The 23,392-nt window shown below is 53.5% G+C and overlaps 1 protein-coding gene across 2 annotated transcripts in view; it reads right to left on the reverse strand.

Moving 5' to 3' along the window:
* Nucleotides 1-22,075, reverse strand: part of ITPK1 (inositol-tetrakisphosphate 1-kinase) — a 182,490-nt gene extending 160,415 nt beyond the window's left edge. For both annotated transcript variants that reach the window (XM_045396898.3, XM_045396896.3), the window contains exons 1-2: nucleotides 21,913-22,075; nucleotides 21,227-21,463 (exon numbers count right to left, since the gene is read on the reverse strand). In XM_045396898.3, the coding sequence (XP_045252833.1) occupies nucleotides 21,227-21,321 (95 nt within the window). In that variant the 5' untranslated portion in view covers nucleotides 21,322-21,463; nucleotides 21,913-22,075. The remainder of the gene's footprint in view (nucleotides 1-21,226; nucleotides 21,464-21,912) is intronic.
* Nucleotides 22,076-23,392: the final 1,317 nt, after the last annotated feature.

Below are 23,392 nucleotides of genomic sequence, written 5' to 3' on the forward strand. Positions count from 1 at the left end.
GTACTTTTTTTTAAGTCTTTAGCTTTTAAAGATCACACTAAAGTTATTTTTTATTTTATTTTATTTTATTTTTGAGACAGTTTCATTCCATCGCCTAAGCTGGAGTGCAATGGCGCGATCTCAGCTCACTGCAACCTCTGCCTCCTGGGTTCAACCAAGTCTCGTGCCTCGGCCTCCCAAATAGCTGGGATTACAGGTGCGTGCCACCATGACCAGCTAATTTTTGTATTTTTAGTACAGACGGGGTTTCATCATGTTGGCCAGGCTTGTCTTGAACTCCTGACCTCAGGTGATCTACCCACCTCAGCCTCCCAAAATGCTAGGATTACAGGCATGAGCCACCATGCCTGGCCCCCCACACTAAAATTGTTTTATATGAAATTATATGTTTGAGATTTGTTTGAGATTTGCTTTAAAACAATATGGGGTCCAGGCACGGTGGCTCATGCTTAATCGTAATCCCAGCACTTTGGGAGGCCAAGGTGGGCAGACAGCTTGAGCCCAGGAGTTCAAGACCAGCCTGGGCAACATAGCAAAACCCAGTCTCTATAAAATCTACAAATATTAGCTGGGCATGGTAGTGCGTGCCTGTAGTGCCAGCTATTTGGGATGCTGAGGTGGGAGGATTGCCTGAGTCCAGATCAAGGCTGCAGTGAGCCATGATCACACCACTGCACTCCAGCTTGGGCAACAGAGTGAGATCCTGTCTTGAAAAACAATAGTAATAAAATGGGGAAGGCCTGGCAAGGTGGTTCATCCCTATAATCCCAGCATTTTGGGAGGCTGAAGTGGCAGGATCACTTGAGCCCAGGAGCTCCAGACCAGCCTAGACAACATAGTGAGACCTCATCTTTACAAAAAATACAAAAATTAGCCAGCCTTGTGGTGTGCACCTGTAGTGCCAGCTACTCAGGAGGCTGAGGTGGGAGGATCAATTGAGCCCAGGAGGTTGAGGCTGGAGTAAGTCCAGGAGGTAAGCCCAGGAGTAAGCCGTGACTGCACCACTGCACCACCGCACTCCAGCCTGGATGACAGCACGAGACCCTGTCTCTAATAATAATAATAATAATAATAATAATAGGGAAATAAAACAAGAGCAGCTATAAGTTAATAATGGTTAACACTTGGTATTAAGGGGGAGGGAGATGCTTATTTTATTATAAGCACATTTATGTATATGTATTATTTTCATAATAAAGTATTAAATTTAAAAAAGAACAGTCTAAAGATTATACAAACATGGAACTTGTTGACGCTACAACACTGGGTGCAGAAAGAAATCAAAATGCTCCATATACGAGGATTTCAACTTTCTGAGTGTTAGATACAAAAAGGGGAGAGAATATACAGAAAGGAAATGGACGGAGGGTAGAAGGATGATTTGTCTTTTGAAATTTTTATTTCATGATGTTAAATTGTCTTAAGAGAGGACCAGGCCGGGCGCGGTGGCTCACGCCTGTAATCCCAGAACTTAGGGAGGCCTAGGAGGATGGATCACAAAGTCAGGAGTTCGAGACCAGCCTGGCCAATATGGTAAAACCCCATCTCTAATAAAAATAAAAAAATTAGCTGCGCGTGGTGGCAGGCACCTGTAGTCCCAGCTACTTGGGAGGCTGAGGCAGGAGAATTGCTTGAACTCCGAAGGGGGAGGTTGCAGTGAGCCGAGACCACGCCACTGCACTCCAACCTGGGTGACAGAGTGAGACTCCGTCTCAAAAAAAAAAGAGGACCAAAAATTTGGGAAAAACATGACACCCTTTCATTTCCTTCAGCTGGGGCTCAATGTGAATCAAGGGCTGGCTGGTGGGGGGGCCCTCCCAGAAGCATGTGGGACTCAGGGAAGGTAGATTTTGCTAGAAGCCAAGGGAGGTAGCTGAGGAAATCCAGACTTGGCTGGGCTGTGGAGAGGACCCTCACCAGCCCGCAGCAGGCCCCAGTTCCCTGCCCCAGCTGGCCTCAAGGCAGGGAGAGTACCAGGTGAGAGGGTATCAACCAAGATCAGTCCTCCCTAGTGCAAGAGTCCACAGCAACAGCCCCTCTCTCAGATCAATTTAGACATAAGAGATGAGGACCGCCTCTAAAACATATCTTTAGCCAGAAAAAAAGAAAAAAAAAAAAAGCTTTGAAAAGAACATAAATTATAATCAGACTAGACATTATCTGCTAGAAACCTCTACCAATTCAGTCTGCATCTCTTCTGATCCCCCAACCCACCCCAAAACTGGGCACTGATACCCCCATTTTCAGATGAGGAAAGGGAGGTCCCCACCTGCCCAAGCTCAGCCACCTGCCCTGGGTGCCAGGCTGGGCTCAGAAGCCTGGAAGAAGACTAGGGCCAGCACGCCTGATGGCCTCCTTCCCGAACAGCACCTGTCCTGGGGCCACATGCCCGGGGCTGGTGCAGGAGGCAGGGGACCTGCACATGCTGAATGAAGCCCCTCCCAGCCTAGCCCTGGGGGGACAGTGACTTGTGCCGCACAACCTCTGCACTGCCAGGAGGGATGCCATGGGCTAAACGTTTGTGTCCTCACAGTATTCAGAGGTTGAAACCCTAGTCCCCAACGTGATGATACTAGGAGTTGGGGCCTCTGGCAAGTAATTAGGGTTAGATGAGGTCACAAAGGTAGGGTACCCAAGGTGCAATCAGTGCTCTTCTACGAAGAGACCAGAGCATGCTGTCTGTCCTCCCATCATGTGAGCACAGTGAGAGCGCAGCTGTTTGCAAGCCAAGTAGAGAACCCTCACCAGAAGCCAAATCTACTGGCACCTTGGTCTTGGACCTCCAGGCTCCAGACCTGTGAGAAATAAATGTCTGCTGTTTAAACTACCCAGTGGGTGATACTTGTTACAGCAGCCCAAGCTGACCCAGAGAAGGAGAAAGCACAAGGCGGCAGGCCAAGAACTCCAAGAAATGACTGACAAGGGTTCTTTTTCGATCCTGGGGTTGTATTAGAACAGAAAAGTAAAGTTATATGCGCATATTATTTTCAGAACACTGACGATTCAAAGTCAGTGTAGGTATAGAATCATCTACAACCTTTATTAAATGAAAATAAGTGAAGTGTGGGAGGGCCGTCATGTATGTGCCTACATGCATCTGTCTTCATACCTGTCTGCTTGTAAACAGTACGTATCTGAGAAAACACACAAAAAGGTGGCAACGTGGCTGCCTCTGGGGACTAAGAGTTGAGTGTGAGGGAGACTCACTTTGCACTATATGCCCTTGATATAATTTGGTTTGGAGATTTTGTTTTGTTTTGTTTTAAACATAGGGTTTCACCATGTTGCCTCGAACTCTTAAGCTCAAGCAATCCTCCCGTCTCAACCTTCCAAGGAGTTGAGACTACAGGCATGCCACACTTAATATGATTTTTGATCATGTACAGTAGTACCTTTTTTTGTGTGAGACAGGGCCTCACTCTGTTGTCCAGGCTGGATTACAATGGCATAATAACTGCTCACTGCAGCCTCCCACTGATCCTCCTACCCCAGCCTCCCATGTAGCTGGGACCAGAGGCATGCATCACCATACCCTACTAATTTTTTTTTTTAAACAGACCCAGATCTCAAAACAAACAAACAAACAAAAAAACAAAACAAAAGAAAAAGAGACCTGGATCTCACCATGTTGCCCACACTTGAACTCCTGGGCTCAAGCGATCCTATTGCCTTGGCCTCCCCAGATGCTGGGATTACAGGCGTGAGCCACCATACCCAGTCAGTAGTACTTTTTAACAAAAATGTGTTTAGTGCTATTCACAAGCAGTTATGACCTTCCCCAAGAGACTGCAAGGCATTTCATGGGTCAACTCACCAACTTCTTGAACTTGGTTTCCGTTTTCACCAGCGGATAAACGGCAGCAACCCCTCCTCACAGTGTAACCTAACAGACCCGACCGACATGCTTCCCTGAGGTTTTCATTGTCCAACCTGACAGGTCCACCAGCCCCACCAGCTAAACCAGAAGTATTGGGTTCCAAACTCGTTTTCCTGAGCCTCTGAGCTAGAAGTCCTCAAATAGAGACCATGGTGCAGGGCCACACAGCTGAACGGCAGAGCAGGGGTCTGAGCGCTGGTCCCAGCTTCTGCCACCTTGTGCAGCACCGAAAGGCCCATGAAGCTACTTCAGGGCTGTCCCTGTGGCCACAACCAAGGCAGGGCAGAGAGGCTTCCCTTCCCGAGCTTCCCTCCAGCACTCCCATGCAGCCACCTCTGAGAATTCTGGAACACCAAGCAGAGGCGCCCGCAGCGGGTAAGCAGGCCCGGGGCAAGGGGCTCTGAGCAGGCCTTGCCCTCACCTGCCCCATTCGTTTCAGAAAGGAACCATGAGGGACCCACACTCTAACCAGGGCCTGTCACCCTGCACTTCTCCCAACCTCCAGCCCAGCCCCTTTGCCCGGGGCCCTTGGAACTGGGGCCTTGAGGTATGGAACATCCTGGGTTTGTGGCCACCAGCCACTCACCGTCCATTTCCTCTCCCCTTCCAGGTGGAAATAGTCCAGCATGTCCTCCCCGCAGTCCCCCAGGCCTGCTCAGCTTAGTACATCGGAGCAGAACGTCCTGGACAGGAGTGGCCTCCCCAGACCAACACTCCCCTCCAGCTCTGACAACCCCCAGCCACTAGTTCACAGCTGCTCCAGGCTCTCAGAATTCCCAGGACCCAGCAGAAAGACACCTTCTCAACCTTTCCCAAGCAGGACAGGGTCAAACAGCAACAGGCTAATTGTGTTTACAAAACACAAGATTGTTTAGCTCCAGAACACTCCAGTGTCAAAACACCAAGGTTCTGCACAGCGACAGCGGGGCAGGGAAGACGTGGTCCTTCTCCCAGAACTCAGGCAGTCTTTCCCAAGGCCCTGAAAAACCCCAGCCCACAAATAGCCCTCCAGTATGCCCACCCACCCAGCCAGCTGCTGGGCACAGCCAGGACCTTCAGAATCTGCCTGTGTCAGACTGGCCATGGGAATAAGCCAGACTCAGGTTTAACTGAGGCACAAGGTGGGGTCCAAGAAGCCGCTTCGGGGCTGCCCATGCAGCCACAGCCACAGGGAGGCCCCGAGCAGCCTCCCTTCCAAAGCTTCCCACCAGCACTCACACCCAGCCGCCTCTGAGAATTCTGGAACCCCAAGCAGAGGCGCCCAGCAGAGGGTAGGCCAGACTGGGGATCAGACTTGTGGGGCTACCTCCACTCCCTTCTTGGGAACAAAGTCCTGGCCCTGGACTCTGTGTGCGAACCCTCAGGCCCCATCCAGGTCTTTGCAAGCCAGGTCCAGAGCTGGAAGCTGAGGGAAAGCAGCCTCCAGCCTCACTCTGGCCAGCCACTGAAGCCCAGAACCAGGGAGCACATCCACCCCCACCTCAGCTGCCAAATATCCCTCCCCTGCCTCTGGGGAACAGTCCCCCCACAGCATCCTTTTGGGGATCCACCCTGCCCACACTCGGGCCATGTAGAAGGGAATGAGACACTGCATTCCCCAGCCCCAGCGAGAATGGTTCAGAGACAGGTACGTGGCCCAGGCTGACAAATCAGAGGCCACCAGAAGGAATCCCTGTCCCTGTGGACCTGGAGCATGAGAGATGTGGGGCCCTGGAGCCAACCGGACCAGCTCTGAATCCCAGCTCTGCCCCTACCTGCTGTGTGACCCCAGGCAAGTTACTTAGCCCTTCTGTTAGAAACAGGAATGCTAAAACCACCCGCCTCCCAGGGCTGTAATGCGGATCGAATGAGATCACACACCTAAGGAATGCCACAGTGCCTGGCTGAGAATAAGGGTTGAGGGTGAGGACTCGCCTTGTACCACACGGGCCTGAGAATGAAGCCAATGTAAAAGAGACCAGGGAAGCAGCGAGGGGGCGGGGGGGAGAGAGAGACAGGCAGACCGGGCCCTATTGGACTGTCGCTTGAGCCTACCTGCACCTCATGCTGAATGCCCCAAGGATTTGACTCAGGAACCAATACATCCCCTTTGTTACTGAACCCGCTCAGCATCGAGGCTCCTGTCAGAACCCATCCATCCCTGTGACTCTAGGAATCAGCCATACAATCAACTTCCTGCTCAGATCATTAGCTGACGAGACCCCAATGACTCACTACATCTGTTGGTTGAGAGTAAGAGGACCGGAGCACGCAGCAACAGAAACAGAGTTGCAGCCATGTGGCCCAGTCCATGGGTCTCACTGTCCACGGGGTCCCAGCCTGAAGCTCACGCAGAGGTACTCACAGAACTGCCCAAGTCCCAGATGGCTGCGTCAGGGAAGGGGCACCTCCCCACCCCCCCACCCATCCCAAATCCAATTTCCTGCCGCATTTCCAGCAAGGCTAGGAGAGTCCTCAGGGTCCATCAACAAAAATAACTCATCCTGGCCAGGGATGGGGTCCACCAGTGATGGCCCAGAACAGAACACACCCTGCCTCTTCACACTCCTAGAGGTTCCCTGGAGGCCACAGGAGATGTACTTGTGGGCTGTGAAGCTGTCAGCCCAAAGCTCTACATGTGTGACCCTGCAAGGCCACCACTCTGAGCTGCAAATTCTCATTTGCAAAGGCCTCTTCTGGCTCAAAGGTTTTCAAAAATTACTCCTCTTTTAAGATTGTGACTCTCTGTACCTCACCCCACAGTGGAGGTTTACTCTGATACCACCTGACACAGGTGAGTGAGGGGCCACCTTCTCCTTCTTCCTTCCAAAGATGGCCTCTGCCCTGCACAGAAGGGAAGTTCGCATGTGCTGACCCCCTCCTATGCCTGAGCACAAGGCCACCTCTTACTGACAAGGAAATTAAGGCCCAGAGAGGAGCCGAAACACACCCACAGTCATCCTCCTAGTAAGAAGCCGAGGCCAGGCACGGTGGTTCACGTCTGTAATCCCAGCGCTTTGGGAGGCCAAGCCACGTGGATCATTTGAGGTCAGGAGTTCGAGACCAGCCTGGCAAATGGGGTGAAACCCCATCATTACTAAAAATACAAAAAATTAGCTGGGTGTGGAGGCGCATGCTTGTGATTCTAGCTACTCAGGAGGCTGAGGCAGGAGAATCGCTTGAACCCAGGAGGCGGAGGTTGTAGTGAGCTGAGATCATGCCACCGCACAAACTGATGTTTAAAACCCACCCCCAGGGTGATCGGCTATGAAACCCCGGGAAGGTCACTTACCCCCTCTGAGCCTCAGTCTCCACATACAGACTGAGAGCCTCAAAGAGCCACATGTTAGGGCTCAGCACCACGTCAGGCACGAAGCTAGAGCTCCAGAGACAGGAGCCACTGCTGTTTCTGGGGCAAACTGTCCTTATAACACTTAACCATGCAGGGCAGGGTGACTGCAGGCTTATGTGCATTTCTGGAGGAAGATTCCCCTGCCCCTGCCACTGGCTCCACACTACAGGCACCTCTGTCAGCTCCCCCAAAAGAATGAGGCACATTACTCACCAGGAGGGCTCCTCCTGATATGCAGACAAAGGTCAGAAGCTGGGTCCTGGACTGGCCTCTCCACAGCTTCAGGCATCTCCAGAGCAGCCAGAGGATGGCGCACCCAAATCTCCACAAGCACAGGCCACAACTTGTCTGCGCCCAGGTCAAGGTATAAAAAGGGTGCTTGGGAGCCGATTATGCAGGAAGCAAAACCTTTCTCCAACACGATCCGAATGCCACCGGACACACCTTCCTGCAGGGAGGCGGCAAAAGCCTCTGGTGGCGAGGACATAACTCCTTTTCTTTTCAAGGATCCCATGATGAATGTTAGGACTTTAAAATCTTAAAGAAAATAGGCTGGGCCGGGTGCAGTGGCTCATACCTGTAATCCCAACACTTTGGGAGGCTCAGGTGGATAGATCACCTGAGGTCAGGAGTTCAAGAACAGCCTGGCCAACATGGTGAAACCCTGTCTCTGCTAAAACTACAGAAATTAGCCGGGTGTGGTGGCACACACCTGTAATCCCAGCTACTTGGGAGGCTAGGGTCCAAGAATCGCTTGCACCTGGGAGGTGGAGGTTGCAGTGAGCTGAGATTACACCACTGCACTCCAACCTGGATGACAGAGACTCACAAAAAAGCAAAAGAAAATAGGCTGGCTAGGCACAGTGGCTCAATCCTATAATCCCAACACTTTGGGAGGCTGAGGCGAGCGATCGATCGAGCTCAGGAGTTAAAGACCAGCCTGGCCAACATAGTGAAACACTGTCTCTACAACAACAATGGCAAAAAAGACAGAAATAAGGCAGGGAGTGGTGGCTCACACCTGTCATCCCAGCACTTTGGGACGCCAAGGAGGGCGGATTATGAGGTCAAGAGATCGAGACCATCCTGGCCAACACGGTGAAACCCCGTCTCTACTAAAAATACAAAAATTAGCTGGGCATGGTGGCACGTGCCCGTAGTCCCAGCTACTCGGGAGGCTGAGGCAGAAGAATCGCTTGAACCTGGGAAGTAGAGGTTACAGCGAACCGAAACTGCACCACTGCACTCCAGAGCCTGGCAACAGAGCGAGACTCTGTCTCAAAAAACAAACAAAAAAAAAGACAAAAAAAAGCTTTAGTATCAGTCAGATCAGGTTCCAATCTAAGCTGCCCCACCTGCTAGCTCTATAACTACTTGCTCGGGGCTTTTTTTTTTTTTTTTTGGAGACAGAGTCTTGCTCTATCACTCAGGCTGGAGTGCAGTGGTGTGATCTCAGCTCACAGCCATCTCTGCCTCCTGGGTTCAAGCAATTCTCCTGCCTCAGCCTCCTGGGTAGCTGGGATTACAGGTGTGCATCACCATGCCCAGCTAATTTTTTGTATTTTTAGTAGAGATGGAGTTTCACCATGTTGGCCAAGCTGGTCTTGAACTCCTGACCTCAGGTGATCCACCTGCCTCAGCCTCCCAAAGTGCTGAGATTACAGGCATGAGCCACTGCGCCTGACCTGCATGTTCTTTCTGAGCCTTCATTTCCATATCTGTAAGACGGGTGGGGGTGCAGAGTGAAGAGGAAATTTCACACAGACAGAAGCCAGCAGACCCACATCACTCTATTCCTCACAGAGACACTCATGAGCTGCGTGCAGTAGCACACTTGTAGTCCCAGCTACTCAAGAGGCCAAGGCGGGGAGGATTGCTTGAACACAGGAGTTGGAGACCAGGCTGGGTAACATAGTAAGACCCTGTCTCTTAACAAAAAAAAAAAAAAAAAGAAAGAAAAAGAAAAATAGGGGCAGGCATGGTGGCTCACGCCTGTAATCTCAGCACTCTGGGAGGCTGAGGCAGGCAGCTCATGAGTTCAAGACCAACCTGACTAACACGGTGAAACCCCGTCTCTACCCCATCTCTACTAAAAATACAAAAATTAGCCGGGTGTGGTGGCAGGCGCCTATAATCCCAGCTACTCAGGAGGCTGAGGCAGGGGAATCACTTGAACCCGGGAGGCAGAGGTTGCAGGGAGCTGAGATCGCGCCACTGCACTCCAGCCTGGGAGACAGAGCAAGACTCCGTCTCTGTCTCAAAAAAATAATAATAACAACAAGAAACTCACGAGCCCAGGACCCTGAGAGGTGCATGACCCAGCACACTGTGGGCAAGAGCTGCTCAGTGGCGAGACGACTGCCCTGAAGCTCTCCCTAAGACTGACCCTGCGGCTCCAGGAGACTGTGGTGCTCACTGCTGTATCAATCCCCAGAACCCAAGAGTGCCCAGCATGCAGCAGGCACTCAGTAAGTACGTGGCATGTGAGTGCATAAAGGAATGAATGGGGTGTTTTTTAAAAAGAAGATGTCACGGCCCACCCCAGATTTGTTCCAGGGGAGGGGGAGGCCTGGGAACCTGCACTAGGACAAGGACCCCAGGGTGGAGACCGGATGTTTCCTCACCTCCGCAGCCCAGCCCTCGACTGTTGGATGGAAACAGGGTGTGAGGCAGAAATGAAAGTGAAACTGCCACAGGAGCATTCTCTCTGCACCCACCAACCATGCCCCGCCCTGCCCAGGAAGCAGCAAGCTGACCACTGGAGGATCCCCCAGAAAAAGATGGGTAGCAGCTCCCAGCAGAGAGGTGTCAGACGCCCCAGGCCCTGCCTTGGGGGCGGCCTCTTGGGTGGAGGGGGAATCCTATCATTTGGCCCTAGGGCAGGTGCACTACACCCGCTTTACAGTTGGGAGGGCAGAGGCTCAGGGCAAGTCTCATGCTCCAACTTCACTGCCATCTCCACCATGCACTATCCCTCTGGGCCCAACAACTGCACACAAAGAATGCTCAGGAAAAAAAAAAAACCCTTGAGGCCGGGCATGGTGGCTCACACTTGTAATCCCAGCATTTTGTGAGGCCAAGTTGAGTAGATTACCTGAGGTCAGGAGTTCAAGACTAGCCTGGCATGGTAAAACCTAGCCTGACATGGTGAAACCTCGTCTCCACTAAAAATACAAAAATCTCCTGGGTGTGATGGTGGATGCCTGTAATCCCAGCTACTGGGGAGGCTGAGGTGGTGGTTGCAGTGAACCAAGATTACACCATTGCACTCTAGCCTAGGTGACAACAGTGAAACTCCATCTCAAAAAAAAAAAAAAAGAAAAGAAAAGAACCCCTTGATTTTCCTGACACTGGATACCACACCGATCGACGGCGGTTGGATGCTGTGCTGAAGACAAAGGCGACCTGGCGGGGTAGAAACAGCATGGTTTCAGGAGTCACCCATCCTCTGCACCCCCACCCATCTTACAGGAGTCACTCCACCCATCCAGGCTGGAGTGCAGTGGCGCGATCTCAGCTCCCTGCAACCTCTGCCTCCCGGGTTCAAGTGATTCCCCTGCCTCAGCCTCCTGAGTAGTGAATCCAAGCTGTGCCACTCACAGCTGAGTGACCAAGCACCTCGCCTCTCCCTGAGTCTCAGGGTTCTCATCTAACAAATGAAGACCCCTCACCCATCCCGGAGGGTAGTTATCCCATCTGCAATAGTGCCTGACCCCCAGGGTAGGTTCTCAGGATCCTCTGAGATCTGGTATGAGCCATGAATGTACAAGGGGGCAGAGGGGAAGCAACACAGCCCCGCCAAAGCACAGCAGGCCACCTAAACAAGCCCAGAGTCCCAGTTTCTGGCTTGGGCTCCAAGAGCGCCCAGAGCGACCCCAGGCCAATGAGAATGATTGCTAAGGAGTCCATGGGTTTGCAACATCAACTGCCGAGGAATACACCGCAAGTGTCTATCTGGCCAGGTCAGTCCCAGGAATGTCTCCTGGGCAAAACTAGCTCCTTTCTATACACTCCGGGCAAACAAGCAGCCATAGGCAAGAAATCTGAAAAGGCTTCTTTTGAGAAGGAATTTCGCAAAAGGTAGCAACAGCAGGTAGAACTGGGCTGGGCTGACGACCTGGTGCCCCTGCCATGTTTCCCTCCTGCATGAGAGGGCTCCAGTGAGGCCTCAGGTGAACGCTGCTAGACTGGAGATTCCCACGATGAGCTCAGGGTACAGAGACCCAGGAGCCAGCGTGGGAACCTCTGGCTCCAGCACACCTCCTGGAGGGGCCCTGCCCCCGAGAAGTCTGAAGACACTGCTTCAGCCTTGGCTAACTCGGTGCTTCCCCACGCCTGACAGTTTTGAGTTATGGTCTAGTGAGGCACTTTATGAAATGACAGTGAGTAGTTTCCCGTAAGAATCATCAGGGTACTTCACAAGGAGCTCCCCAGCCCCTTTCCCAGGGGAATCTTCATTTCACAGGGAAGGTAGACTTCAGTGTACTTCTCCCCAGTGCCCCTGGTGTCTTTTTATTTATTTATTTTTTTTTTGGAGACGGAGTCTTGTTCTGTCACCCAGGCTGGAGTGCAGTGATGCAATCTTGGCTCACCGCAACCTCCACCTCCTGAGTTCAAGCGATTCTCCCACCTCAGCCTCCCAAGTAGTAGCTGGGATTATAGGCACCCACCACGACACTCAGCTAATTTTTGTGGGGTTTTTTTTTTTTCTTTTTTTTGAGACAGAGTTTCGCTCATGTCGCCCAGGCTGGAGTACAGTGGTGCGATCTCAGCTCACTGCAACATCCACCTCCCGGTTTCAAGCGATTCTCCTGCCTCAGCCTCCTGAGCAGCTGGGATTACAGGTGCCGGTCACCACACCCAGCTGATTTTTTTGTATTTTTAGTAGAGACGGGGTTTTGCCATGTTGGCCAAGCTGGTCTTGAACTCCTGACCTCAGGTGATTCGCCTGCCTCAGAATCCCAAAGTGCTGGGATTATAGGAGCGAGCCACCGTGCCCAGCCCCTGGTGCCTCTTTTGTTGGGCAAGTTTGGCAAACAAGTAACTTGGAGGAAGATTTGATGACTGTCAAAGAGCACACACGTCAGGCGTGGCTTCCCTCTGCTCCCTTGGGCACCTGAGGCCTAACCTGATCCTTGAGAAAGGTCAGCTGACCCACCCACCACCACTCCATCCACCACCACCCCATCCACCACCACCCCACAGCCCAGAGCGGCTCATTTCCTGAACACAAAGGCTGGACTGAGCCAGACCTAAGGGGAGCATTTTTGTCTTCCTATCCCTGGCCCCGAGGGCATAACTGCAGCCTCCCTCGGATGAGAGGAAGGTCATACGGTCAGGAAACAAGGTTCTAGAAGGACACCCCAACACCTCTTTGAACCACCCTGTCTAAAGTGGAAACCGGCCTCAGTTCTGCCCAGAGCTGCCTGCCCTCCAGTCCACATGGAACCCAGGGCTTATGGCAGAGGCAGGCCAGAGTGTGTGGCCTCTACACAGTGGACACCATCCACCCTGTGAGTTCTTTAGCTCCTGGAGAGAGCTCTAGGCCCCTTTCGCTGATCGTCGCCTCCTCAGAGAGGCCTTCTCTGACCACAGAGTGCTAACGTGGCTACAGTCACTGCGCCATGGTTCTCTCCTGTTTGCAGGTTTCCTGGCTCTACTCACACCTTGCAGATTTCCAGTGCATCTGAGAGCTGGTTTGCCTTCACCTCCTGCAGGTGTATATGCCGGCAAGGACTGGCACCCAGCACAGGCCTGGCCAGGGCAGATGCTCAGGACTTGCCCACGAGCCCCTCCGGAACCTGGGACTTACCACCTAACTCCCTCCCCATCTCCCCCACCCCTGGGGTTTCCTTCCTGACCCAGAGCATTCCAGAGTCACAAGCGGCTTTGGCTGAGCCATAGGGACATGAAAAAGGTTTCCAAAAACCACCAGGCAGTTATTAATCCACTAACATACTTTTTTTTGTTTTTTTGAGACAGAGTCTAGCTGTGTCGCCCAGGCTGGAGTGCAATGGTGCAATCTTGGCTCACTGCAATCTCCACCTCCCGAGCTCAAGCAATTCTCCTGCCTCAGCCTCCCAAGTAGCAAGTAGCAAGTAGCAGATAACAAGCACCTGCCACCATGCCCTGCTAATTTTTTTTATTTTTAGTAGAGATGGGTATTCACCATGTTGCCCAGGCTGGTCTTAAACTCCTGACCTCAAATGATCTGCCCTCCTCGGCCTCCCAAAGTGCTGGGATTACAGGTGTAAGCCATCACACCTGGCCACTAACAGATTCTTTTTTGAGCTCCTATGTGCACTGGTATAGGCACTGGGGTTTCAGCAGTAAATAAAGCTGCCAAAATCTCTACCTTCATGGAACCAACTACTTAAAAACCAGACAGACTTAAAATAAGCAGGACGATGAGCAAGTCAGAGAGAAAGAACAGGCCCAGTGGTGGGGGCCGAAGTATCAGTGAAGATTCTGACGGCGTGAGAGGAGAACGAAGACATCTCCCTGAAGCTGTCTGGGAGGGTCTTTGGCCTGTGGGTCTCGATTTGCCCTCTGGGGCACACGAGTCTGCAGGTGGCCTCTGCCACAGGTGTGCCCTGGAACACCATGAGCAATTAACAGGGTGGGGCACCCAGCACTCAAGGGCCTGGAGGGGTAGGGGATGTGGAGGGGGGTCCGGAGTCCGGGGCTCCCTTGTGGGAGTGATTCTCAACACTCCACGGCTCCACATGAATCTCAGATCCACCCCACCGAACCCTAAAAGCGGCTGGGGGAGCACTCCCTGGGGCCATCCGGAGGACGCGCCTACAGAAACCAGCCCATGGGGCTCTGCTGGGGAGATGCAGGCCACAAGGGCAGCTGCTTTCTGAGCAGGCTCCAAGCAGCACGACGAAGTCCCGGAAAGATTCAAACAGCCCCACAGGTATGGCCTGGCCACTCTAACACACACCGTGGGCCGCAGCCGGGAGGTAGGGCCTGTTCACAAGGAGGCTTTGGCCAGTGGTGAATGGGGAGCACTCGGTTTGGAGTGAGGCAAGTTCCCCTCCCACATTTCCACTGTGTGACCGTGGGCCAGCTCTTGGGAGTCCCACACCCTCTCCAGAGCAAGGCCACACACACCCAGGCCGGCTCCCCAAGGGCTACCAGAGTGGGAGAGGCTGGGCTGGGCCCAATTCATGCAGGATGGGGAAGGTGTTTAAGACAGTGACTTTGCAAGGGAAAGAAGGAGGTGCACAGCTCCTGAATGCTTTGCTTACTAAAATGAATGTTACTTTTTAAAAGGGAAGTGCCATAGCATTCTCTCAAAAGTAGCTTTCCAGCTGAATTCAAAATGAGTGGGAACTGAAACCCTATTTACATCCAACTGTTCAGGAACTGTGCTCTTGGGGCACTTGACTAAGTATTTACTGAATGTCCCAAACCTGCTAAACCTTGTAGGAGAAATAACCGGTAAAGGCAGGATGGCCCAGTGGTTAGAAACACTGGCGCCCAGCCCACCATGCAGGTGCACCCAGCTCTTCCGGGTGCCTGCCGTCAGCCCCCAACAACCTAAACTCCTCAATCTCACTATCTCACTAAGCAAAATACGAATCAGAGGACCATCTCACCCACAGATTTGTCCCAGCGCTGAGCACAGGAGGGTGTGCAACGCAGGCTCTCCCATTCACTGACACTGGGACTGACATAGTGAAATTTGTGAGCAGTTTCAGAACATGTATGAAAAAGCTGGGCATAGTGGCTCATGCCTGTAATCCCAGCACTTTGGGAGGCTGAGGTGGGCAGATCAATTGAGGCCAAGAGTTTGGACCAACCTGGCCAAGATGGCGAAACCCAGTCTCCACTAAAAATACAAAAATTAGCCGGGCGTGGTGGTGCATGACTGTAGTTCCAGCTACTAGGGAAGCTGAGGCAGCAGAATCACTTGAACCTGGGAGGCGGAGGTTGCAGTGAGCCAAGATCGTGCCACTGCACTCCAGCCTGGGCGACTGAGGAAGACTGTCTCACACACACACACACACAAAGTATTAAAAAGTAAACTGCCCGTGCCCTCTGACCCAGCCCTCCTCATCTAGCAATGTACACCCAGGCAAGGGGACAGGGTATTGTCGTGCTGCCCATACCAGCAGAAACCAACACCAGGGGAAGACACATGTTCCATCCTTTTAAGAACTGGACCGCACACAGCTGTTTTTAAAAAAGAGGCAATGATACAAAACTGTCTCCAAATGAAGCAGTGATGTGGAGTTTCTCCAAGACACACAGTCCCATGCAATGAGCAAGAGCACAACAGTAGATACACATGGAGAGACCCACACCTGCCTGCGCCCGTGTGTATGCATAAATGCCTGTAGAGACAGACTGCCCCAGGGAACTGGAACGCAGGAATGAGAAGCAAACGGGGCTGACATTTCATTGTATACTTTGAGTCTTCTGAATTTGTTTTAATATGTGCATGTCTTGAATATTCAAAAAGATACAGAAAACAATAAATGATAGCTAGTAATAGTAACAAGATTACTAGTGGAGACTTGGCATTTTCAGGAAACCCCCAGAACAAACTCTTCTCAATCTCCAAACTTGAAAATATACAAGTAGCACCTTAACGTAAATTTCTCAGCTTCCGCATCCATAAAGTAGGTGGGGACAGCACCACCGCCTCCTGAGGGGCTGTAAGATTCAGGTGGGCCATGTGCTAAAGGAGAACAGAACCCTGCTGTGATGCTGAAAGGCCGCCAGGAAAGCCAGGTTCCCCTTCTTAGCTGTGCCCACTGAACAGTTTCAAATCCACAAACCCCACATCCCTGCAAGATGATCAGTTCAGCCATCATGGCCTTCAGGGTGACTTGCAAACTACCAAAACTAAGAACACTAAATCTACAAAGGCCAAAGGTCCCTGAATAGAGAGGCATCCGTGGGCAGAGACCCACTCGCTCACTCCACAGGGATGATGACAGCAGCGGCTGCTGCCACTGACAGAGCTCCAGGCACTATCCTGAACCCTTTAGCCAATTCCCTCATTTGATGCTTGCAACCCTAAGCTAAATTATTACCCCCACAGATGAGAAAAGTGAGGCACAGACGGGTAGGGAATGTGTCGAGGGTCACAGGGCACGTGGGCCGTCAGCCACAGAGCCAGGCCTGAAACAGAGGCAGTCCCTTCGATAGACAACCCATGTACACACGGACGCTTCCTCCCACATGAAGTTCTGTGTGCTCCCCAGGAGGCTGGTAGAAAGTGTTCATTTGCGAGGCTGGGTTATGAATACTCCCTATGCACTGCTGCAAAGAAAACCTAAGTCAGCACCTCCTCCCACCTCTGCACCCCAGAAATGGTGGTAAATCCAGACATTAAAACAAATAAAAAAATACCCACCCACAAACCAGCATCACTTAATCCTGGAAAAGATCCTCCTTCCTCCCCCCAGAGAATCTCCTGAAAGAATTCCAGACCAGAATGCTAGGCCATCCCTGCACAAAAGGGCCTTGGAGATGGCCCTATTTTAAAGGAACAAATGTAGGGCTCAAGGGGAAGGGAGAGGCCCGGTGGCATGCTACACTCTCACTGGCACGCCTCCCAAGCCAGTTTACTGTTGACACCAAACTCCCAGCCCTGGGCTACCTACCGAGGGTGCTCATAAACGTGAGCATTAATGAACTCCTCAGTCCCTTCTAAGGTATTGGGACAAATGGGTCCCTGGTGGGAAACCAAAGTCTGAGATTGCTCCAGAAACACGTTTCTTGCAAGCCGAGTCAGCCCAGCTGGCCTCCAAGTCTCTGGAGGATGAGAAACTCACAGACACTCTTGTGCTTCTGGAGCCTCCTGGAAGCCCCAGCCTAACCTGGGCAAATAAACAAGGAAGCCACATTCTCAGCACAAAGGCCTCAGGAGTGGACGCGAGAAAGCCCTCCAACTGGCTGTGCAGGTCCCATATACTCCCAGGGCCTCTGTTTCCTCATCCCTCCATCCCAATGAGGGATGTCCTCATCCCTCATCCCTCATTCCTCATCCCTCCATCACTCATCCCTCCATCCCTGGGCTGCTGGAAGGATTAAATGAGATGAGGTCCCTGGAAGCACTTCATTAAAAATCAGCAATTATTACAGTAAAGGCAGATGAGGTTCACCCAAATTTTATACGGAAAGCTTCACCAAGTCATGTGCCTCTTCCGCCCCCACCTCCTGCAATGTAGGTTCAGCCACAGAAAGAATGGAACAGAGAGGAAGAGCTGGAGGAGAGGACGAGGCACAGAAAACATGAGCTGAGGAAACTGGGGCCAGCCAGCATTCCCCAATGAGGCACTGTAGAGAACTACAAAATTAAAAATTAAATTAATATCACCCAGTATTTCCAACTAACAGCTTTAATTTCTTCACTCCCCCTCTGAAGCCCCTTCTGAGCATCTAGAAAAAGCCACAAAGGCCGGGAACGCCTGTAATTCCAGCACTCTGGGAGGCCAAGGCAGGTGGACCACCTGAGGTCAGGAGTTCGAGACCAGCCTGGCCAACATGGTAAAACTCCACCTCTACTAAAAATACAAAAATTAGCCAGGCATGGTGGCAGGCACCTGTAATCCCAGCTACTCAGGAGGCTGAGGCAGGAGAATTGCTTGAACCTGGGAGGCAGAGGTTGCAGTGAGCTGAGATTGCGCCACTGCACTCCAGGCTGGGTGACAAAGCGAGATTCTGCCTCAAAAAAAAAAAAAAAAAAAAGCCACAAAGAGGGGGTGGTGTGGGAGACCTACAGGGTTGCTCCTAGGCTAGGGAAGGCAGGTGGGAGGGGTACAAGAGAACACAACCAGAGCCGTGTCCACGTAGAAAGGGGAAGAAACAGGATGGCAACAGGAACAAACAGTACTACTCACAAACAAGCAGATTCAAAGGCCCATCTGCTGGCTAGCAGAGCCCCATCCTATCAGAGTGTACATCTGAAAAGGTTGGCCCCTGTCCCTACCTACGGCAGGTGGGGCACTTCCCATGAAGTGGCTCTAACCACCCACTGTTGCCATCAACGTGCCCTACCCCCCAAACCCTTACACCAGGACAAGGGTTACACTTGCAGAGGGGCTCAGCCTTGTAAGGAATGTGTCCTGGGGGCTAAATAGCAGCCACCAGACTCCTGGAAAGACAATGCGGGGGACTGCCTTATTGTCGGAGATGCCCAATAAGAAAGGCAAGTCTCAAGGTAGCCAGGTTGGACCCATTCTAGAAGTTAAATGAAAAGAGCAAGAGTCCGGAACCTGCCCCCTCTCTTGACGGGTTTCCCCACTGTAAGACAAAGGGGCTGGATGAGATGATGGCCAACATCTCTTCCTGCTCTGAGATCAGATTTTTACAAGGCCAGACATTCAGCTAAACAACCCACACCAGGCCAGACCACTTGGGTCATTCTTTGCCCAAACATTCAGAGCAGGGCCATTTTCTTTTTCTTTTTTTTTTTTTTTTTTTTTTTTGAGATGGAGTCTTGCTCTGTCACCCAGGCTGAAGTGCGGTGGCGTGATCTCGACTTACTGCAACCTCCACCTCCCAGGTTCAAGTGATTCTCCTGCCTCAGCCTCCTGAGTAGATGGGACTACAGGCGCCCACCACCATGCCCAGCTAATTTTTGTATTTTTAGTAGAGACAGGGTTTCACCATGTTGGCCAGATGGTCTCGATCTCCTGACCTCGTGATCCACCCACTTGGCCTCCCAAAGTGCTGGGATTACAGACAGGAGACACTGTGCCCGGTCCAAAGCAGGGCCATTTTCAAATACCTTTAGACTTTTTCATTAGGGAATTCATAGACAATTCATCACCGGTCAATACAGAAGCCCTGCGCCCCCAGATTCTGAATGTGGAAAACATGATCATGTCGTTTGCACTGTCTCTCAGCCACTGAAGTCTCATCGGCCCTCACACCAAACAAAACCACCTCATGGGGCTCCCTGGTCACTGGCTCAACAGTTGCAGTATTTTGCAGCCAGTATAGAAATGTGGCCACCAGGGGGCACTGCCCTGAAAGTAATAAAGAAGAAACGGAAAAACTCTTTTTGGTGTTTTCTTTTCCTTCTTAGGCTTAAGTGATAAAATATCTAAAGCTTCCCTAGTGAAAACACCAAATGAGCTTCCTCGGGTTCTAGAATGGCCCTGGTGCCTTCTGCCTTCTTTGAAGCCAATATTTTGGCCAAAGGAAGGCAACTAGACTTTGAAGACAACCACCCTTTCAGAAAAATTAATGCTCTACCCCCCAGAATGTTGATACCATAGCTTGCCCTGAACTCCTACCCCTTTAAAGGAAGAATGTCTACAAGGTCAAGCCAATTGCAGGTCCAGCACGAGGACCTAGTTGTGAGTCTTGGTGAGGAATATTTTGCTAGAGCCTCCTAATTACCAAGTAAAACAAGCCAACCCAATGACAAGCCTCAAGCTTGAGTTGCAGACACAAGATGACACAAATACAGACAGCAGTGCAAAGGGTGCGAGGTATTCACTGGGATTTCCCAAGTCTTATATGACTGCAGGGGGAGCTCCGGTGCCTCACATCAGAACTGGACTTTGAGAACATGCCAAAGGGGCTTCTCCAAATTCTTCAGTGTCTTAGAATGCCCTTCCCACAAGAGAGTGTACCTGCGGTACAATGTTCAAGTACCCTTTTGTAATGTTTCAAGGGTCCTAAGACTCATTTTCAAAGCTCTGGCTTTGAGCTCCTCCTGATTTCTTCATGAATTGCTGGGACCACTCTGCACGCCCTATCCATCATGAAGAGGGAACCGGCCTGGGAGAAGGCAGCCAACCCCATCCCCAGACCAAGGGATAAAGAACCAGGCACTATCTTATACAAGCTGCGTACCTCTGGCTGCAGGAAGAGCGCCTGCGGGGCTTGCACGGGGCAAAGGAGCAGCAGGCCCTTGGGACAGGCATCAGGTACACAGAGGTGCTGCCAGGCCCACCTGCGCATGCCAGCTCAGACCAGCCACTCGCCCTAGGAGCACCAGGGGATACAGAAACCCAACTGTTCAATTCTCCAACATGTGTGGGGCCCCCACAGGGACAAAAATGCAAGTAGAGCCGATTTTCAAAAATCAATCTAACCAGCTGCATCACAAAAGGTTTCCACCTGGAGTTTGCAAAAGGCTTTCAGAGCTGGATTCTCTTAGGCTTGCACTGAGAAAAGGACTTAACTGCTTCTCAGAGGCAAAGCCACAGTTGTGGAGCAAGGGAAGGCCTATCTGACCCAAGACTCAGTAGTTCTGTAATTTATTAAGAACGTGATCTGTTAAACACCGGAGACTCCGCCAAGGAGCACCAGCACGGTGGGAGCAGGGGCACACAGCCCAGATGGCAAAAGGCCACTCCACACTACGGGCATTTACCCAGCACCTTCTACGCACCAGCCACTCCCTAGACTGCGGGACCCCAAGCGAGGTACCCCGCTCCTCTGCCGATCGGTCCCCCTTCTCAGACACGTGGCCCAGAATCACCACCCTGGCCAATTTGCAGGGCTGCTGCGAGGCTCTAATGAGACAGCAAATCACCACATACATGCCAAGAATCGCTACTCGCTTCAACTGGGCTTAACCTCATGATATGCAATGACAGCCTCAAGAGCCGAGCACACGCGGGGCACATAGTAGGTGGTCCACAAACGTGGGTGCCCTTTCTTCACGAAAGGGAAGGGGGTGAAGGAAGAAAAACACTCCGGTCCAAAAGTAACCTCAAGCCCCTAGCCCACAGCGTGGATGCCCCGATTTCCCAGGTCCCTCCGCAATCCTCAGCAGCACTCCCACCGCGCCCTGGGCTGCTGGGGGCCTCCCTAGCCGGGTCACTGTGCACCTGAGCGCCCCGGTCCGTGCCACCTCGCCCGCACCGGCCACCGCTTTCCTGGAACGCGGCCGGCGGCGGCCACCGCCACCTGGCTGCTTGGACTCAGTCTCCCCGCGCGTCACTTCTTCCCGTTTGGCTCCGACCTCCCAAAACAACCGCTGAGGCTGCACCGGACTCGGGCCAGGAGTCCCCGGGCACCGGCGCCGCGTCCCTCCTTACCTGCACAGCTCGGCGAAGGCCTGGAAATTGAGCTTCTTGATTTTCTTTTCGCTCAGCCAGTAGCCAACTCTCTTCCCTTTCAGAAAGGTCTGCATCTTCCTCCTCGGGCGGGGAGCCTGGGTCCGGAGGAAATCGCCCACAGGCCGAGTCTGGCGGCCAGCGCGCGCCGCGAGCGAGTGGGCACCTCCTCCCGGCGGCGGGGACGCGGAACGGGGATCGGAGCTGGGGCGCGCAGTCCTGCCGCGCGGGGCGGGGCGGGGCGCGGCGGGCGGCCGGGAGGAGGGAGCGGCGCTCAGCGCGGAAGGCCACTGGCTGGGCCAAGCTGCCACCGCCCACGCCCCCGCCGCCCGCGGGCTCGCCCTCCCGCCCACCGGCTCGCGAGCGCCGCGCCGCCCGGCCTGCCGGCTGGGGCAGGGCTGAGCCTGAGCCGGTGCTGGGGCCAGGGCCCGCAGGAGGGAAAGCCGGGCCTCCGCAGACACCGCCCCCGCCCTGCCCGCCCTCCCGCCGCGCCGGCCCGAGCCACGCGCCCTCCGGCGGCGGCAGAAGCGCGGCCTCCGAGCCCTTCCTCCCTCTTCCTCCCGCCCAGGTCCCCGCCCTCGGACGTTCCGAGCTGGGCCGTATTCCCCGGGCGCGCTCGGACCCCGGCGGGGCGCACGCGGCCACCTGGCCCGGCTCGCGGTCCTCACCCGCCGCCGCCACTTCCTCCTCGGCCTAGTCCCCGCGCGCTGTCCTCGGAGAAGGGCGGCGGCGAGCGCCCGCGCACTCGCCGCCCCTGCCCGCCGCCGCCCCGCGCTGGCCCGGCCGCCCCGCTTGAGCCCGCGGCGGCAAGGAAGCCGCGGGGCGGCCGCCAGGGGGCAGCGCCGCCCGCCGCCTCTTAAAGGCGCCGCGCCGGCCCTCGCGGCTACCCGGCGCCTGTTTGTGTCCCCGGGTGCAGGGCGCGGGGCTTCCTGGGGGCGGCCGTGGCCGGGCGGTCTTCGGGAAGGGAGGCGCGGTGTGGGCGTGTTCTGCCTGGCCTTTTGAGGCGACCGAGCCGCTGAGTTTCGGAAGCGTCTCTGTACCCCCAGCAGGGTTCAGCGCCCCCAACGCAATCCATTGCAACTGCGCCCGGACGGAGACCTTCCAGGAATTCGCCCCTTCCCTCGAGGAAGCGGACCCCGGCCCAGGATGGGGCCCCCGGGGAGGGGGTGAACAAACACTCAGGGGCCCTCGTAGGCGTAGGACGTGACCACAGCTCCACTCTGGGTCCCCTTCACGGAGTGGGGAAGGGGCGGGGACTGGAGGCGACAGCGACAACAGCGGCCGTCCCCGGAGACCCCTTCCTCATGGGTGCGGGTAAGCGTCGGCGCCGGGGAGTCACTAAACCCCGCCTACCCTGCCCTTCCCTGCGGAGCAGCCCGAGAGCTTTCCTGCCTCAAAGGTCTCTGGGTTTGGGAAGGAGAAATGGACTTCTCTCCCCAGGCCCAGGCAGGAAAAATGGATTCCCGTGGAGGGAAGGCTCAGGAAAGTTTGAGAGGAGACGTTGAAGCTGGCCTTGGAAATCAAAGAGATTTTGATGGAGCTGGGAAGGGGGAAGAGCTTGAATTGAGGCTGGGAGACACGAAAGAGCCAAGTTGCCAGAGGGTGACAAAGACTCCCCTTGACCACACTTGAGTCAGGTTCCTCCGAGACCTCTTTCTGACCAGGCCGCGACCTTGGGCTTTGTCCTTGGCCTTCTTAGTCCAGTTTTACCAAGAATCCTGCCGTCAGGAGTATCCCTACGCTTGGTATGTGGTCACCCTGGCCGGCCTACATTAAGAAACTCCATCTCAAAAAAAAAATAAAAGGAGACAAGCTTCTCTCTGTGCTGCCCAGGCTGGAGTGCAGTGGTGCAGTCATAGCTCACTGCAGCCTCGAATTCCCCTGTTTAACTGATCCTCCCACCTCAGCCTCTCGAGCAGCTGGGGCTACACTGTGTTGCCCAGGCAGGTCTCGAACTCCTGGGCTCAAGCTGTCCTACCACCTCGGCCTCCCAAAGTGCTGGGATTGCAGGCGTGAGCCACCGCGCCTGGCTTCCTTGCCATCTTTAACGAGAATCTGATTAATTTTTTTCTTTAACAAGATAGAGAAAAAAGATGGGGTGGAGAGTGGAAAAGGCGATGGGTGGGACACAGAACTCCTCCAGGAGGC

Source organism: Macaca fascicularis, chromosome 7, assembly GCF_037993035.2.
Source record: "Macaca fascicularis isolate 582-1 chromosome 7, T2T-MFA8v1.1".
Classification (NCBI taxonomy): Eukaryota; Metazoa; Chordata; class Mammalia; order Primates; family Cercopithecidae; genus Macaca; species Macaca fascicularis.